The sequence below is a fragment of the Calidris pugnax genome, unplaced genomic scaffold (genome assembly GCF_001431845.1).
Source record: "Calidris pugnax isolate Ruff unplaced genomic scaffold, ASM143184v1 scaffold72, whole genome shotgun sequence".
NCBI lineage: Eukaryota > Metazoa > Chordata > Aves > Charadriiformes > Scolopacidae > Calidris > Calidris pugnax.
The window spans coordinates 2,148,682-2,168,362 of record NW_015090808.1 but is presented as its reverse complement, the minus strand read 5'-3'; the positions used below and the strand labels follow the sequence as shown (position 1 = coordinate 2,168,362).

The following is a 19,681-nucleotide window of genomic DNA, read 5'->3' as shown; positions in this document are numbered from 1 at the left end:
TTGTGTTTTGGCGAGAGGCGGAGGCGCTAATCCCGGCGCAGCTGATGCCGGCTCCCGGGCGAGCCTGTGCGGGCTGTGCGAGCCGTGTGCGGGGTGTGAGTGTGCGCCCTGTGTCTGTGCGTGCCGTGCGGGTGTGTGTGCCGTGCGGGTGTGAGTGTGCGCCCTGGTCTGTGCGTGCCGTGCGGGTGTGTGTCCGTGCGTGCCGTGCGGGTGTGTGTCTGTGTCCGTGCGTGCCGTGCGGGTCCGTGTGAGTGCGATCCCGACGCCCGGGCTGGTCTCCGCATCCAATCGCACCGCCCTCCCGCCCGGCCCCGGCTGCGAGCAGGAGGGAGGCAAAGCCAGGGGAAACCACCCGAAGGGAAGCAAACACACACTCACAGACACACACATACACACACACACACACACACACACACACAGAGGCAGAGGGAGACCTGGCTCTGGAAATGCAATCACCCGCACTGACTGCGTCCCCGAGGGCAGCTGGGGAGCGGGGCGGTGGGATGTTCCCCTTCCCGCTGCCACCCAGCCTCGTCCAAAGGCAGGAAAGTAACGGGATTGCAATAAAACAAAAATCACGAGTCAAACCACACTCAGCCCTCTCCCCTGGAAAATCGCATGGCCGGGCTGGACGCGGAGCACAGCCCGTGTGGGCAGGTGAAGGGATGCTGGTGGGGCTGCGCTGGGGTTCGTCCCACCTCAGCGGCACTCTGCTCCTCCTGTCCCCCTCCAACCCGGCCAGGGCTGGCAGCGGTGGCCCCAGCAGCCAAAGCCCCTGGGACAGGACACGCACCATGCCCCGGAGAAAGGAGAAGTCCCCCTTCAAGCACATAATGACTCTCTTGTGAGCTTTGTGAGAGCAGGCAGGGAAATCCCACACGTCCCTGCTCTCCCACCACAGCTGGGCATGGGGAAGTGTTCTCTGCTGTGCTGAAAGCATTTCACACACCTCCTTTGCCTTTGCTGCTTTTCACCATCAGAAGGACAGAAAGGTCTCAGCCCCCCTGCCAGTGCCACAGCATCAGACGTGACCCCATCGGACACGTAACGCTGTCCCCACGGAAATACACTTTGCAATACGAAAGGTGCCTTACCTCACACATCTGGGGAGGAAACACGGGAGGTGGAAGAGAAGCCTCCTTGCATTTTCACGGTTCATAAGTACTTTGGGCCACAATAATGACTTTGTTTCTAACCTGAAGAAAGGAAATAAGCAAATTACCTTACAAGTAGTATATGGGGCTTAGCACACATTATTTGCAACATGAGGCATTCCTGTTTTCAATGGGATACAGAAAGTGTATCATTATCAAGCACTAAATAGAACACTAAAATACATCATGTATCAGAGGGTGAACTTGCCTTTCCAATTCCACTGAATTTGGGATTGGTAACAGATACTGTTTTGCAATTTTAAAGAGCCCATCTATAACAACAAGAGGCAAGTGCTTACTGGCAGGCAGGAAGGAAAGAGAAAATTTTCAAAAGCAGAGTAACGATTTTTATATGCTTCCATATTTGAGTGCTCAAATACAACCCACGACAGTGTCTCACTTTCAGACAGTTTTGAAGCATTGAATTTGCCAAATACATCTAAAGATATTATCCATATATGTACAAACACACACAATTTAAGCATTAATTGCCAATAGTAAGATTAATTATACCTTTCAATTCTCTATGTAAGAAACTTACGTTAGTGCAATATAACACCAGTACAAGTGAATACACATAATTAAAACATTAAGGTGTTATGAAGTTTTGCGACACAAACAATAAAACCAATGCCAATCTCTGTAGAAAGATAACAAAATGATTCGGACTGAGAGCTAAAAAATTCATCACAAGCAGCAATCTGTGGCCTATATCCATAGCAGAACTGTCAATCCCAAAGAAGAATCTTTAGGCAACTGAAATATTGGAATTGCCATTTCAACTTCAGTCATGTTATTTTCTACTGGTGAGAGATGTGATTTTTGTAAAACAAAACCAACACCACACCACAACTCTTTAAATAAAACAAGCATAACTGAATCCTCTTTTAAACCTACAGCACCAAATAACTGGCCATAAGAATGTGATGTTTTACATATCCAATACATCTTCCAAACTGCAGCCTGACTCTTGAGATCAGACCACCGTAAATCAAGAATGACTTCAGTAAAAAACCCCCAGAAACTCAGAGACAGCACGTATCTAACACCATACTCAAGCAAAGGAGCATTAGACAAGAACTGCCTTAAGTTCAGCATGGAAGCTCAAGCACCCTATTGCTGAGTTTTTATTTAAAATCTTTTAAGTGTTAGCAGAAAGCTCTGTTTATGCAAAAATAATTCAGAATTTGGCTTCCAGTGCCTTGCCCCACCACTTGACTGCGGTTGTTTAAGTTAAGTGTCTAAAATAGAAAGTTAGCCCTATACAATCCTATTGCAGCCAGCGAGGAGAGAGAGAGGACATTTGGAGTGAGGCAGAAAAGAAAAAGTGACTTCTCAGAGCATTAGCTGCCTTCTCTGAATGCTTCTTTTTAGACAGCTGTTGCAGGTTTTTGAGAGCGCTGCAGAACAGCACATGGGGTTTGAAATACCCTTTGCTGTACAGATCCTCCCTGTGACATGGTGGGACGCTCATTACACACAGTCCTGTTGCTCCCAAAGTTAAAAAATATCCCTAGCTCAAACCGGGCACGAGATTTTTAAATGCCAGAGCACTGTGACTGCACAAACCAAACTAAACCAGTACACATTAGGAGTTACTCCTCATTAGTAAATATCAGCCAGCAAACTCTCAGACCTGACTTCAGAGATAACAGCACTTTTCCAATTCTCCATTCTTTCTTTTTCATTTCTTCTGCAAATCGCTAGCAAGTTCAGCATTGTTCAGAGAACAAAACTTTGACTGTGTCCCACAGAGCTTACAGTTTAATCCCACCGGTTCCAGGAGAGTCACACTGATTTCCAAGAGAAGAAAGAGGCCCCCTGAAGCCGTAAATGTACCTGTATTGGTAGCGTGGGCAATGGCAAAGCTGCGTTCCTGGCCTTGGGAGAGGGGCATGGGGCTTCCACTATAAATATCACGGAGGTAGAGGCACTCACAGCCTCACCCTCAAAACCATGGTTCCGACTGAGCCTTTTTAACTGCAAGGATCAGTGAGTGCCACTGAAACCACCCCTTCCTCTTACAGATGCAGCATTTCCAACCAGGAGGCACGCTCTGCTTATTGGCTTTTGGTTAAAGAATCCGAAATATCAAATTCAATGGGTTATTTAGATAATGGCCAGACTCCAGCCGCTTCTACAACCCTATAATAATGTGTTTGCAAATAGCATTTATGGGACAGGAAGGGAAGTGGAAGGAAGTAATTCCCAAGTGGACAGGGACAGCTATGTAGCAGTAAGAGGAGATGCTCATCCAGTGCAGATTGTCTGAACACCCAAGTGAAAGGACCGTGACACCAGTATTGCCACACACAGTGAATTATGCTGCTGCCTGAAAAATCTCAGTGGGAAAAAGAGGGAAAAGTACCCAGAACCAGTTAAAATAGATCAAGAACGTTAAGAATGAGACATTGATTTCCATTTAATCTTTCTCTGAATTCTCCATTAATGAGTGACAGCTCAATGACTTGTTATCACTGCACTTTTTTGCGTGGGGATACCCAAATACACATGACCTCGCTTTGCATCCTTCACTGATGGACCACTCCTATCTTATGGCAAGACAGGCCCCAAGTCAGGATTAGCTTGCTGGGGGGCTCTGGTAGGAGGGAAGGGGGCTTCCCACATCCATCCCCAAGCAGGATGCAGGCAGCAGGTACCTTTGGGTACCTCCCAAAGCAGACAGGAGCTCCCCTCCCTGTGGGTCATCCTCCAACTCTTCACGTTGCTCTCATGGGGCAACAAGGGGCAGATGACACTAAAGAATCTGCCCTTGTTCTGGTCTTCAGTGACTGCACAGCAGATGAGATATTCCTGTCCCCATGAAACCCAGCAGGATGGTTTAACACTCATATCACTACGAGCAGAGTCCAAGCTTGCAATTCCATCCTGCTTCCTCATGCATGCTAAAATTACTCCATAATTCCACTGATAATAAGTATCAGGCTTACCATGCAGCACTTCTGCAATGTACTATGCAAAATCAGAACTTACCTGGAACTGGAAGGACTATCTCTCATTTGGGGATGGTCTAATCTTCATGACCCCTCTTTTCTGAAAGCTTTCTGCTGCAACTGACCAACAAGAAACCAGCTAATCCCAGCTGTCACAGTCATTTTTCTGGAATGGCTGCCTCAGAACTGGGAACTGTCCCAGTATTACTGATGGAGAAAGCTTTACTGGTTCTGGCAGGACAATGCACACCCAGTAAGTGTGCTACAGACACAAGCTTGGACAGTGAAGCTGCACTGAAAAGACCCAGCCTACTTCCACACCCTCAGCTCTCACTATTCCCTGAAGTGACTGTGAAACGTGCAGTCTACCAGTCCTGATCTAGCAAGTGAACCAAGTTTTGGCAGGAAAAAGCTGTGTTTAATTGAAACTAAGCAGCTCAAAATCCATGAGGGTGAAGCACATATTGAATGCATGCTCAGCACTCTGCAGAAAATATTCCTGCACATGGGAAATACACAAGTACCACCAGTTTTCAGTGCAAGTCAAGGCACTACTTAAGCAGAGTAAGTTTTTTTCCCAGAGCTCCTCTGGACTACTACAGCAGAAGAGCAAGGAGTCAGTGGACCTGCTACTGTCAACCACTTTAGGTGCTTCTGGAATTCAAACAGGGGACCACCACAAGCACCCGCTATTATTAATGGTGCTTCTTTGTGGAGATTAAAGCTCTAGGTGTCTCTTTTCCAGCTGGGTGTCCACAAAGCCCTTCTCATCAATGCAGGGAGAAGGATCTAAAGACCTTTTCACCTCACTCAACAGTAGGCTTTCAGTCAGCCAGTTTGCTGTCCCTGCAACTGCAAAGATGCTTTCAAAGTTGCACCACTGTGACTTCCAGCTTCAAAGGTTGGAACAATGTTCCTGAGTTAGACCGTGAGCCCCCAGGATGATTCTGTAGCCTTCCTCTTCAGGAGCAGCCAGGTGAATTCAGGGAAAAGAGGCTCTAGAGATTAATGGCCACTTTTGAAAATGCACATTTTCGCAAACAAACAGCAGTCTTTGCATCTGGAAGAAGTATTTGAATTTGCTGATTGTGGGAAGAAAAATCTTTCATCAATTGATGAACATTCATTACGACTATTCATGCTTAAGGCCTTTGATGAGTTGGCAGAAGCAACTCTGCTATCCTGTCAGCCATGGCTTGTTTTCTATCTATCTATCAATGTTTTTTGCTAAAGTATGGATGTATTAAAACACTGGGAAGTAGGCAAGAGGATCTGGCAAAGTGAGAAAATGGTTTCATTTAAAATGAAATATTTTGGTTGAAATAAATTGTGGTTGGTTAGTTTGGATTCTGACTATGTCCCCATCTGAAATTCTCCACTGTCATCTTTTCAGCTCAGTTTCTTTAACATTTTACAAACAGCAATGAGGGCTACGGAAAGAACCTGTGGTTTCGTTTCCAGTAGATATTTTGACACTGGCGCTACTTCCAGAATGGAAATGTAGTTCTGCAGTTTTTCTTAATATACTTTGTGGCCTGAGTTCTGCTCCAAGTGAAGCTTTAGCCTGGTTGCACTGATTGGCCAAGTTTCATAGGGCCAATATACTTAATAATACAATGAAGCCAGCATTTACTGATAAATTTTACTACTGCACTTTGTTCTATGACAAAATTAATATTAATTTTAATCGAAGCAGCAATTTCATTTGCTTCCAGTTTAGTTATTGGTTAAAAAAAAAGTTAAACATCTTTCAAAAAGCAAGTGGTGATCTCCTTGAAAGAGGTTCTGCTAGCTCAGTTTTGGAAAGAATGAAGAAACAGGATGGCCATGGTGCTGCTGTGACATTTTAGTCTTTTCTAACAAAATGGTCAAATGAAAAGGTCAGATCTGAATCTCTTCCCAGAATAACATGAAGTCCAATACGACCCCAATACCCAATACGACCTCAGTCTACACAACAGATGACCAAGCATCAGAAACTAATCACTGTCTCCCATCAGTGCAAAGCAGCTCCCTGACAGCTAAACTGTGCCCTTGTGTAGGAAAGACAAGGATTGTGGGGGCACAGGATGAAAAAAGTCTCCTCCACGGATCTGTTGGAGTTACACGGTGAAGACGAGATGCACCAACACCTGAGTGCCAGACAGTCTCACTTCAGTCTCTGGGAAATTATGGACCATGTCCTCTTGGGACACATTTCTGGGCATGTGAGGGAGAAGAAAGTGACTGGGAACAGTCAGCATGGATTTGCCAAGGGCAAATCATGTCCGACCCACTTGATAGCTTTTTGCGATACATTTGGGGGTTGAGACTCTTAACAAGATACTTACTCGCTAATCAAACTAGTATTACTACACTGATTTAAGTAGTAATTATTTTCCTCATGTAAGCTTTTGACCTAGGAAGTGCAAAAACTGTTAATAAGTGTTCTTAAATTTAACATCTCAGCTTTTCTGCTGTCAGCAGAGCTGATCCCAATTATGCCTAAAGAGAAACTCAGGGGAAGGAAACACCTGAACTTGTCCCAGAACGTGGGTCCATCTGGTTACAGCTGATGTGCACCCTGATCAGATTTTTGAGTCTTCTATTGATAAAGGCAAAACAAGTCATTTAGAAGGCTAAGAAGGGTTAAAGAATGTGTTGAGCCCTAATGTTGATGCAACAGCAGTAAAAATGATTTGTGCAGAATGAGATCTAGTCTGAACTTGGTGCAGAAGCACTCTACATATTTTGCATTTTTAATGGAGATGACTAAATGCGGTGTTAATTTCTTATTTTTCCACCCTCCCCCTTCTTTCTGTCTTGGTTTGCCAAACATAGCAGCTCAATGGCATAATCATCAAAGCAAGTGCAGAATAAAAGTTTGCCTACCTTTCCCGTGTTTATAAAAACAAGGCAAACATTTCAGTATGATATACTGACACACTCCACATCTCAAAACACTGTTCAACTTCCTAAATCACTTCTTTGGAATATCCATATATAAACTCATCTGCCTTTCTGCACAGCATACAAATCATTTTGGTACAAATGTACAAATCAGGTCTTAGTCAGTCTAGAGGGCAGGTCTCTACATAAAACAGCTGCAGGGGCACGAACAGCTACAAAACATGCAGACAGACAAAAAGAATAACCATCACCACATGTGACAAATTCTGTGTACGCACTGGTGTGATTATGGAGTGTCTCTATCCTATCCAGTACAGTCACTCTAGATTTCCATCTGTGGAGCTGAGATAATGATTTGGACTGCTACAGATAATCTGGTTTAGGTTGGTTTTTTTTCTTCCTGGCTTCCCCTTCTATTAAGAAATAGGAAAAATGCAAAGAGGTAAAATAATGTTGATCTAGAAGTAGGCACCACACTCTAGCTGGTGTGTGCATGTGCTCTTGTGCATGTGTACAGATGAACTTGCAGGCAGATATTTGAGGCAAAATCAAATAGGAACTAACTGAAATTCTGGCTACGTGTTAGACAGCCCAGCTGTCTCTCTCCCCTTCAGTAATACAAAAGTTACTTCCCTTACAATCAGGCAGGACTGGACTTTCTAAGATGAGCACCCACCTATACTCAATTCTACCATGGTACTACAGAACGAGAGGGTCAGTGGGTGCTTCCCATTCTTGCCCGTGTGGGTAAGGATCTGACAATCCACAAACATCATCCTTCTGAGCCTCAGCCAGTGCAGCTCCAGCCGGGTCTGCAGATCCCGCTCCCTCCTTGCTGAGCCCCAGCAGCTCCATCCCAACCCACCAAGGAGTCTCCAGTTTGTGAAGCAACCTACCCTTTTTATTCCTTAGCCCCCAGCACACTGTAGACTTCAATCTTAATTAAGTTTATTTAAATGATGAGCAACTCCTGTGCCATTGCCAGGCCTGGCCTCACCATGCTCCATCAGCCCCTTGATTTAAAAGTGTTATTTAAAACCTCCATCAAAAACTTCCAGGTTTCCGCTTTTTCAGAGCTTGCCATGTACTGCACGTACCTGGTAACTTCACAGTTATTTGTTCCCTCCACACAAGCATTCGGAAGTCCCGGGGAAGAGGAAACCACAAATACTCCTTCTGGGGGAAATGAAATAATTACATTATTTGCATAACAAAGTGATATTAGCAAAATCTGTTCTGCATGTGAAGGCCAATCCTACACTTACGCTTATTAGTTGCTTGGCTTTCAGGCTTTCAGGAATTTACTTACAAAAGCAATCTCTGCTGCTGTGGCTCCTACATCCATCTCTCCTCACTGCCATCAGATGAAACCCCCTCTGCAGCTCCAGCCTCTGCCCCCTCTCGCCTCTCTCAGATGGGCTTCCCTGTATCCTGCTCCAGCAGGTCTCCTGCCACCAGGTGTTTGGCTCAGTAACACCAGCCCTGCTCCCAGCAGCACATCTCCAGCCCCACAAAGTCACCCCTACTCTTACTAGACCCACAATCTCTGGTTAAGGTGTGTCCCACCCCCCAGAAAACATCAATGCAAGGAAACCTTGTCTCTTCTCAAGGGGTTTGGTCTGGTGACATGACACTGTCAGCAGGATCCTCCACAGTCAGCTCTGAACGACTCACTTATCCAAAGCCACATCCCCTACATCCCTCATAGACACACATTCCCATGTACGAGACCGTGAAGTTCACAACCAGTGCAGGAGAACACCAAACAGCACGTCAGCCAGTACTGCATGCAATCGCACTACACCAATTGTAATGGCTTGGGGAACAAAGCGGCGCTTGCTCTTTGAATCTCCTTGCTCTTGGTCTTAAGAGATGTGCACAGAAACCAGCCTTTTGCTAGGTGAGAAACCTGTACCTTCTCTGTACAGCCATTACATATATATACATATATATATGCTTGCCTTTTTACTCTGGCTGCAGTGGGTGTTTGCTCAGGTGGCACCATCAGCTTCCTGCTGGAGGTGCCTTCCCAGCATAATTCCTTCTCTAGGGCCCAGAGATCACATGTTTCCCTCATCACAGAGAACTTCTGCTGTGGGATCTGTAATAACTCCGCTTGGAGTTCAGCTGAAATAAAACATGCCTCAAGCGAACAATAGCCAAATAACAAGAGTGATGTTTTTTCTCCTTGTAAAGAGTGTGTACTGCACACAGGGCTAATCTGCACGGCTTCAGTACATTCAGCACCTGTGTTTTTATTTTCTTTGCAGTGGGAATGGTGGCTTGGCCTGCACTGCTTGTCCCTGCCTGCCGTGCAGAGAATTGCCCAAAGGTTTTATTCATTTTTAATCTGATTTTTTTTTTCTGTATGCAGGGAGTTGAAGTTAACGGAGGATTTTCCCCTACAACTTCTTTCGCTGATGGCCAAAAGGAGAACATCTAATGACCAAGTTGTATGCTGCTTGGACATCTTCTTGCTCTTTACATGAGGCAGTGGTCAGCTACTGAGATGGTGCTGCTGTCCCCCTTTTTCCTTCTTTCAACTTTGAAGATGCAGCTCAATTGGCAAGGCTGCTGCTAGAATCCCAAACCCAGAGCTCATGAAGTGCTGCTGTGTTTCCTGAGCCGATACCTTACTCTACAGCTACCAAATTCAGAAGTGGGGCTTTTTTATTGCCATTGCTTGGGTTCCTCAGACCGCTGGCCTTCCACAAAACCACTTTTGGTCAGAGAACGTGAAGCTGATGATGCCTCTGCATAAAAATCACACTGAGCCCACCGGAATGTCATTTCACGTAATATGAAAAGTTTCTAACTACGTCAAAGCATCCTGCTGTGGCAGTTGAAGAACAAAAAACTTCAGATTTTGGTGTAAAATTACTTTTCTTTTCAAAGCATTGTATCTTGCACTAAATAACAACTCTTCTGTGATTCTGCTTGTGGCTCAGGATGGAGCTGTTCACCACCAATCTTGTGCTACTTTTCAGCTTCACATCAACACCAACACCACCACTTCCGAACATTGTTGCAAGACCAAAGATCCAGACTCCACATAAAAAGAATAAAACTATGATTTTGGCAGGGGAGGTAAAGAAATGTAAAAGAATCCAAAACATAACACAGGCTAGTAAAATCTAGACTGTAACTCCTGTACACAGTTTAGACATGCTTGGAAAAAAACACACAACCCCCTGAACTGGTATAAAAGGTAGCGTTGTGGGGATCCTTTGCAAGGATGCACTTTCCTATCAATGCCTAAAATCAGTTATCTTACGGCAGTGGGCAAACTCTCTACCAGCAGCCAGTAAATATCATGATCAGCACTTAGTTGCTTTTAGGCACTATCCTGTTTGTCTAAGAAAATTAACCTTTCCTTTAAAATGCAAGCCAGATTACAGGAGTGTTTGGGGACAGATTTTCACTTACAGCAGAGGCTGGAATTTCTTCCCATTAGGATTCGCAAAGGACTACAACATCTAACTCAGGAGCTTTCATTTATAACATTCTCAGGTCCTGGGTTTTGAATGTCAGAAGAGACAGAACACTGGGAGATTAGCTCATAGGCAAGGATGAGTGGGAAGCAATCAAATGAGGTTGCTGAGCAGCCAACGATTCTGAGAATTACTCTGTGAATACCATTCTTTCATTGCAGATACTACAGTTTACTTCTTGTTGCAAATGAGTTTTATCGCCGAAGCCAGAAATAGCATGAAATTACAATTCTGTAGGAGGTCAGCACCAACTGCAAAAAATGATGCTTCCTACATCATTACAGCTTTTCAGTTACCTATTTTTAGAGATACACCGTGCACTGGTGTTCTCGCTGACCTGAAAACACATAAAGCCCAGTTAGATCCAAATTTCATTCCATTTTCCACAGGATTCTCCTAGACTTCCTGCTCTTCTTTCAATTCAAGAGCATTCATTAATAAGATGAAAACAATTTATGGAAATAAATTTCTAAGTTGAAAATTTACTTCTATTAAGTTCTACTTCATGTTATTTATTTATTATGATTTTAAGAGAACGTTCTCTAAGCTGCAGGGACCAACTTTCCAACTTAGGATTTTTTAACATTACTTGAAAATCCAATTAGATTGAGAAAGAAAAATGACAATTCATTTATTGAGAGCAATGAAAAATATAATTCATACCCTTCCCACCTACTGATCCTTCTACCACTCTTCATAATGAGGATTTCTCCCTCACCAGTGCTTGACAGGCAAAACCTAATATTTTCAAAATGGGCTCAGGAGTTCTGATTTTTTTTTTCTTTAAGAAAATACATCCCAAATGCTGAGCTGTACTATAAAGGCAATTTTGCTTTAAAGCTACAAAAATATTTGTAACTCAATATCTAGCCCTTTCTTGATATGCCTCAAGACACAGGGGCAATAAAGCGAAGCTGAGTCAATGACAGAAGCCTGGTTTTCAGGTGACATGCAAGGAATGATCAAAATCTTTATGTTTGGTAGAGCTAAATGAGGGAAACACCTAGAAGCACCAAGGTCAGAAGGCTGCCCTAACAGTGCAAGGTCTTCTCTCTGGAGACGTAGTTTCCAACACACGCCCCTCTGCAAAATCAGAGTTCCTGCAGTCCTGAGCTTTTCTCCCTTCCATTAATTGCCCTGGGAAGAGGCGCCATTTGCCTTTGCCTGTTTGCTCTCCAAGCAGGCTTTTACCTCAGAATTTCCACCTGCTTTGCGGGTGGAAGGACCCACAGCAGGTCGGATCTCCTGCCGGCCCACATCTGCTGGGTCTACAGCAGGGGGCTCTGCCGGCCCGACCACGGAGGAGGCCATGGAGGCTCGGCAGAGGAAGGAGAGGAGGCCCAAAACCTTCCCCGGCCTTGCCATGTGTTGGGCACTTCTCTCCACCCTGGCTGCAGATCAGGGACCAGCAAACTAACCTTCAGTTCGCTGCAAAAACTTCAGGGTGCTCTGGGATGAAGTGCTCTATGTAAAAGCAAGATGTTACAGTAAAAGATTTTACGATATTTTGGAAATGGCAGAACTTCATAACATTGAAAGTTTTATGGGAATGAAAACAAGGCTTCTAAGTCTCTCCCAAATTACTGCAGCTTTGAAGTACCAACTTTCACTTTGTAATTGTTGGAACACTCCTTCTCCTTGCAGTAAAAGGATTTTTAATGCGCCAACTGCTAAGACCGAGGCTCTCGGCCTTTTCCAAAGGGAACACGCTTGTGATGAGGCCGACAGATAAACCTCACCCTATGGTAAGCCCAGCAGCGCTGCTACCATCTTTTTTCTTGTCTGAGTTGCCTCACTTGTCCTTTTCACAAATACACAGTATGGAGGCCAGGAAAGATCCTTAAAATCATCCAGTCCCTTAAAGACCAAGGTTCAGGGAATTTTACCCAGGCACTTTCTGCCTTTGTTTCCTCTGCCTTCAACTCCACATCCTTTTCCTTTTCTATGTAATTATTGTTTTTGTTTCCTGCTAGTTCTTCTGCTGTTTAACTTTGTGCTGTTTCCCAGTTCTCTAGTAAGCAGACAGCGACGTTGGTGGTTATACCAGCTGGGTCATGTAAGTACGGGCAACTTCCCCAGGTGCCCTGGGAATGGAAGAGAGTCCCTTGGGCCATCGCGTTGCTGCCTGAATTTCTGGCAAGTTGCTACTGGAACAGCAGCAAGAGCAGGAATGGATGAAAAGTGGCCTTCGAAGAACCACTAATGTAATCAAAAATGCTGCAGATTTCTTTACATTTACTGGTCTATTTGGTAAAACTTCTCTCTGCTACCTTGGTCCATATTACATGTGTTAGCTGCTCAAGAGAGGTCCAGGACTACCTGAAAAATTCTCCCAGGAGAAATTTAAAACATCCCATTACTGGGGAACTATGGGACAGTAGTTTCTTTCCTTTACTCCAGGAAAGAATGCAGCACCTCTGTCCCAGCTGCCCTGCTACATTAGAAGCAGTGGGAAAAGTTGAGTGCAAACTTTGTCTTCCCTTTAGGTGCTTTTGCAATTCACATACCCCATGGACTTCACAAACAAGGGGCCCAGATACATGGACTCTACAGCTAGTATTGGGTCTTCCTTTGACTTCCCTCAAGGAACAAGGCTCAAAACAACTCTAAATCAGTATAAAAATCCCCCTTTCTGGCCCTGAACACAAGGTAAAGGTCTTTCAACTGTTTATTTTTCTTCCAGATGACTTTAAAATGGCTGAACCAATCACTGGGAGAAGAGCCACACAGATGGGACTTAGGTCCCTCTTCTGACGATGTGGTCATAGATAACAACGTGGAGATAGAGATCTGTTTCAACAGGTGTCCGCGTTGTGCTGTCTCCTGGGTGGGCCTGAAACAGAGAATATTATAGACACTCAGAAGAGAGAAAAGACATGGATTTTAATGTAATGAATTATCTTCTTCTTCCCTCGGAACATAAAGTTTGATAAATAAAAGTAGCTCTGAGGGTGAGGATCTCTCAGTGAAGATTAATGTTCTGGGACTGAGCAGTTTGTTTCTCCTGCAATGCTTTTAGCAGATGCAAAGACAGTGACAGAGCCCTTTAAGCTAACTACAACTAGGAACGAGTGGACCTTCGACCGGTCAAAGAAAAGGCCTGCTTGTGAAGACCAGGCAGCTGGTACTAAGTCTGTTCAAGCTGAACCCCACCAGAAAGAACTCATGCTGATTTCAGTCTGGCCTACAGCAAGCACTTCTCAAAAGCTGTTCTCCGTCAGTGAGTGTTACAGAGACACCAAAGCCTGACAGACCCATGGTGACCACAGGCCTGTGCCCTGCAACCTGTAGGGGGACACAATGTACACGCACAAATGCTTCGTAGTGTGACCCTTGGCACGCAAGGATCTTTCACATAGACACTGAAGAGCTGGTTATTTGTTACAGATGTTCTGCAGCTGCAGGAAGTTGGATTGGTGGCCCACTTTCAATGCAACCAAACACATTTTTAGGGATGCATTTTTGAATTTCTAACAAACCAATGCACTTATTTTGAAATGCATATAATTTGATATTTTGTACTGTTACTATTCATACGCGACCATCTTTCATGGGAAGCACATCAAAGAAACCATCATCCTAGATCAGTTCTGTAGAAACCCAAACAAATTATTGCCCAGCTCAGTTCATGTTGGTTTGGAGAGTAACTAAAACCTGGGTGTGTTTGTCACATCCAATCTATAGTCCAGGGACTTCAGCTGTAAAGTTAAAAAAAGTGTGGTTGGCACCAGAGGAACATAGTTGGCTTCTTACAGAGGGAAGCTGTCTATAATATTATAACCCATTCAGCTCTCAACATGGAAGATAAAATACCCATGGCAATTTAATCAGTCCGGGTACTATTCAAGCATTTGCTTTGTTTGGATTCAGCTGCTATGTAAATAAATGGTAGAGACCAATCAACTTCAGCAATAATAGGATCAGAGCCATTTTTAGGTGAAAACAAAGCATATGTTTCTGCTGTCAATCATATGTAAGAGACATAGAGGCCACAACGTTCATCCAGTTTCTAGCACTACTGAGGCACAAGTATTTTCCGCTCTTCTATTCAGTTGCAAATCCTCTGAACCATTTACTATGTGCTGGAGAAATACAGCTCTCCACAAGAATATGTGCCAAATTTCTCTTTTGTGAGGGATAGGGTTTAAAATCCAAGTTTGACCCTTATGCCAGTGACAGTCTCAATCTGCTACAAGAACTAAATGACCTTAAGGGGTCTGTTTTCCTTAGGGATTCTCAAAACTCTTGCATTAAGGAGGAAGAATTCTGCCAGTTTCAGTTCACCACTGCAGAAGTGCCAGGGCAGAAGACAGCCCACTCCTCAGATGCAGGAACTGATTCTGCTTTCTGGATTCGCTGGTGTTCAGCAGGCCCTGCCAGCATCGGGGTATTGCAGTTCTCACAAGTTGCAGCTTTGTTTCAAAGTAGCCTAACGTTTATCTATTTTTATCCAACATTTAATTATTTTTATCCACCTGCAGGCCTGTTTCATAACAGAGATTTGATTGCTAAGAGGAGGGACCACCAGCCCATTTTTCACCAACATTTTAGCAATTTTTCCTTACACAGCATGTAAGAGAAACTCTGCCTAGGAAACCTTTCAGTTTTATGAGTCAGTTCAACTTCTCATTTTTGTCATCTTAAGGGCAAGGCCAAGACAGGCTTGGTCATAAACAAGGTGGGCTAAGTTTATTATGACAGGGACCAGAGAAGCTGTTTTAACAAGGGGAATAGCGTGTCTAAGCCTGAAATATTAGATGTGCATTGATAAACACACTGTTTGAAATTGGACTCAACAGTTAGCAGCCAAACTCCATTGCATAAAGGCAATTTAGAATATTGGGGGGAAAAAAAGGAAGACATTTACCTTGGGATCCACATTTATTATTTTCCTATCGCTTTTGTTCTTGAAGAGTAGTCCACAGGCATTTTCTGCAATCACTTGGTAATTTGGGCTGGAATGTGAAGTGCTGACATTTCTATCCCAGTTGTAAAAGCTGTGAAAATGTGAAACAGAAATGCTGTACTTTTAATGGATGTCATTCTTCCAGCTTAAAGGGCAGATTCTGATCTCCTTATTCATGCTGAGTAGTTCCCATTTCCACAATAGACCCGCTGAAAGCCAGACAGATGCACTGAGGAGCAGGTCTACTAAGTGTCAGAAAACCTGCCCAGATATGGCCCTACCTCTCTGATCCCTGGCAAACCAGAACGGAGGCCCCAAGCTGCCTCCTCATCCACTCACTGCTAGTGCTACGGAAAGACTCGGAGACCGGGTTGTAACTGGTGGGAAGTAGCTGTGCTTGAGAACTACTACTGTGACGGAAACAGCTCTGGAGACCACCTGAAAGTGATTCCTGGACCACCACAGATCTGCAAACCAGATGGGAACTGATGTTTTCCCCTTAGGATTGCACTGGAACCCTCTTGCTGCCTCACTGTTTTCCTTTCTCTTGTTTTTAATATAATTCTGGTAGTAAGGAGTTTTTGGAAATCTCCTTGTGGGCCAGACACGGCAGGAGGGGCTGAACTCCATCTCCCCACAGAAAATGCCACTTCCCCAGAGCTACAAGTGTCAGCCTGGAGTTGATTCTGAGCAAACCCTTCCATCAGGTGGATGGTGCTAGCTCATTTCCACAATGCCTGGCACTGAACAGAACTCAAAAGGAATTGGCTGGCTATGTCAAATACAAAATGGGCAAGGGAGGTTCCAGCAGTTTATCAGTCTTTCTCCCCAGGGTCAGAGGCGCTGGAATTCCCCGAGACTTCACACACTTTTGGTTTTTGACTTCTCAAACTTCTTATCACCTGAGCTCAGCCCTTCTGGGCTTTGTACTTGACACACCGCCAACGACCAGGTGGTCATTTGCATGCTCACTGTTAGTATTTGTTTAGAATACAATGTCACAATGTGATGGTGCTGCTACGTGAGCCTTGCTGGGATGCTCATTTGATCACTGAAGTGGCACGTTGAATTTCTGTGGCTGAACAGATGAGTGTATCTTTTAGCAAAAGGCAGAGGAGATGGGAGGAAGTCAGGAAATCATTCTGTGTGTATGGAGGATTCAAGAAATTTACAAAATACCTTTTAATTTTCCTACCTTCTGCAAAGATACTCTATTCCAACTAGATACATTGTTCTGTTCTTTAAAGTGCCTTGATTTCTTCCTCACTTGGACGGCGTGCAAAGCAACAGGCCTCGCTCTGTGTACACTAAAGCTTTTTCCATCCTGAACACCTCTGGTAGGAATAGAGCAATCTATAATGACATGGAGATGAATTTACAATGCCCTTAACAGAATCACCATAAGGTATCACTGAAATCAGCAGGTGATTTGCCACTGAAGTCGACAGCCTTGGATTACAGCCAGATAATGGGAAATGGTGTGCTCAGCACAAAGTTACAGAATCGTCATGGTTGGAAAGGACCTCTGAGATCACTGAGTCCTTGAGCAAGTGAATTAGAAGAGTAGAAGCTGCCGTCTGGAACTCTGCGCAGCCCAAAGCTTAGATAACTGCAGAAAATGAGTGATATGTTAATTGGTCACATTAATTTGTCATCTGTATTATTTAATGCTCTGGAGTACTCACATTAAGTGGTAAACTGAAGATTATTTCATTCACTGTTTAAATCTAGGAATAAGAATGTGTACAGATGATCTTTAAGGTCCCTTCCAATCTAGACGATTCTATGATTATATGAAATGTCAAAGTTCAGTGTCCATTTTTTCTATTATTATTTTGTTTGATTAGCATGTGTTGTGGAAGAAAGGTAGCATTTTTCACCACAGTACTTAAGTGTATGGAGTACGGGAGACTTAGGAGTGCTCATAGTCCAGATGTAAGAAGAATGCATCTTGGGGGGTGTTTATTTTTTTTTTTTAAGACCTTGACTACTTGGTGCACTTGTCTATAACGAGAAGCACACTTTGTTTGGAAATACAGACTAAAATATGTGAGGTGTTTTTTTTTTTTCATTCATCAGCTAATTCTGGTCTGAGCAGATTTTCATTCTGCAGGCTGGCAGATGCCCTCCCAGAACACATGAGCCTGAATACAGGTTTTTGTATCCTTACAGTTATCCTTTGGGTACCAAGATGGCAGCACATCAAACCACATGGTGCTTATAGAATGTCTTTCATCACAAAATCTCTGGGTCCTTTTGTAAACATGCATTAAACCACTTGACAATCTTGTGAGATGTAAGGCAGGTTTTATTACAGCTCATCAGTGGATGGGGGAGCCAGGGCACAAAAAAATGTTGGCTATTTTTCCCTAGGATATGTGGGCCAATGGCAGAGCAGCCAAGAGTCCCAATTGCCAGCCCCAGGAGATGGGGTGCTCTGGTTGGAGCCCTGTGGCTGTTCAGTCAGAGAGCTGGACAACCCTTTTCCTGAAGGCAAATCCTTGGCAAGGTTACAAACAGGATTTTGATGCGTCAGTGTGTGATCGTCTCCTTTATTCCCTTATTCTGTGGTGGGAAAGGAGCTGTGATGGAAGAACTTCTTACACAGCTTATTCCAGGGGTTGGGATGCCACGGTAGAGCGGAGAGAACTTCAGGCACCAAGCAAACCAAGGGTTGCCAATCACCCTCTGACCAAACGTACAGGAGGTGTGCATACGCAGGGCAAGAGCTTTGTTGTCCCAACTTACTATTTAATATTTAAATCAGCAAAATCAGGGAGACAGAACATAGTGTAAAGGTGTTTATGTCTGTGTTGGCCCCACCTTTGATCCCATGGGGTTAGATTATACTACCCTATTCTTTCTTCCCCTCAGGATAAGGATTGGTTCCTTGATTCAGTTCTCTACTTTTCTCTTCCCACCCACGCATACACAAAGATAAAACCATTCCCTATAGCAAACTGGGACTTCAGTCAAAAACTAATTATAAACAATGATGGCTCAACAGCTTTTTTCAGTTTGTGGTTCTATGAATTTGCGATGCAAACTATCTGGCTTCAGACCCCCTCCCGGTAATTTACAGACCAGCTTGCTTTAGTTGGGCAGCAGCAGAAGGGTGCAGACAAGGGAGATAGAGGGATGCAGGACAACAAAGGAGACTGGAACCAGGAATAAAAAGAAGCTGCAACTCCTTTATCCTGGCGTTCTCATCCTTTCTGCCCTCTGGTAGGAGTGCACCAGTAATCACTCTAATGGGGAGAAACTGGCATTCTTCATACGCTTGCCAAATATGACAAAGTACCAACATAGTTGGATGGGATTCGGCCCGCCAGTCCTTCCACAGCTTTCTGGTGCAAACGAGGTCAGTGCCTCGATGGGACACGACACCATGTAATACAGCACATATGCCTGAGTCGATGCCAACTGCTATTTCATAATAAAATGCACATAACAGACCTCTGTTAAACATGAACAAGCTACTTTTTCCACCTAAGAAATTTAAAGATGCTGAGTTTTGCTTTTCTTTTTCATCTTGAAGCAGCTTTGACTGAAATAATTATGTTTATCAAATGATTGCCTGTGTAGGGTGAGATATGTCACAGTACTTTGGAAAACCAAGGCAGTTTGATTTGTTCACAGCTACAGTGCACAGCAGCTATTTTGGTGATTTTTTCCTGCTTACTGAATTAAAACCCTGTAGCATTTATCTACACTCACATGGCTGGTTATCTCGCAAACTAATTGTAAATCAGGAGTAACTCCAATGAACTCTGGTACAGAATGGGTAGAAATGAGCACCTGGGCCACAGAAACCCATTCATCCCTGGTTTCTTAGAGGTGTGGAAAATTTGAGCTGCTCCCTCTTGCTCAAACCTGGCCAGCGCCAGCACCTTCTCCCTGCAGCTCCCCAGTGCAGCCCATCCTTCCCATCTCCCCACAAGCAACAGCAGGAACCCTGGAATTTGGCTCAGCCGAGAGCAGTGGCAGAGCTGCCACTGGTCTCAGGAGGGCTGATGCTCACCCAGCATGTTCAACAGGCAGAGGACAAGAACTAACACATCACTGCTAGTCATTGGGGCTACAACTTCTCCATGGCAATGAAGCTAATGAATAGCAAGAGTTTGAAAATGTCTCCCTGTGCCGCTGACTCCCCTCTTTTGGTATGGCTTTAAAAAACAAGTAATTTTTTTCCTTTTCCCTTCCTTCACTCAGCAATAAGACCTCCAAAAGGAGCACATCCATGCCAATTCCCATTCACATGTGATTCCATAGGGTGATGAACTCAAC

The 19,681-nt window shown here is 44.2% G+C and overlaps 2 protein-coding genes across 2 annotated transcripts in view; both read right to left on the bottom strand.

The window, feature by feature from the left end:
• The window catches only part of BMP3 (bone morphogenetic protein 3), a 33,150-nt gene extending 21,351 nt beyond the window's left edge, over positions 1-11,799 (bottom strand). The window contains exon 1 of the mRNA XM_014938339.1: positions 11,680-11,799. Coding sequence (XP_014793825.1) covers positions 11,680-11,799 — 120 coding nt within the window. The remainder of the gene's footprint in view (positions 1-11,679) is intronic.
• The window catches only part of LOC106885834 (chromosome unknown open reading frame, human C4orf22), a 200,254-nt gene continuing 191,729 nt past the window's right edge, over positions 11,157-19,681 (bottom strand). Inside the window, exons 5-6 of the mRNA XM_014938338.1 lie at positions 15,356-15,485; positions 11,157-13,321 (exon numbers count right to left, since the gene is read on the bottom strand). Coding sequence (XP_014793824.1) covers positions 13,226-13,321; positions 15,356-15,485 — 226 coding nt within the window. The 3' untranslated portion in view covers positions 11,157-13,225. The remainder of the gene's footprint in view (positions 13,322-15,355; positions 15,486-19,681) is intronic.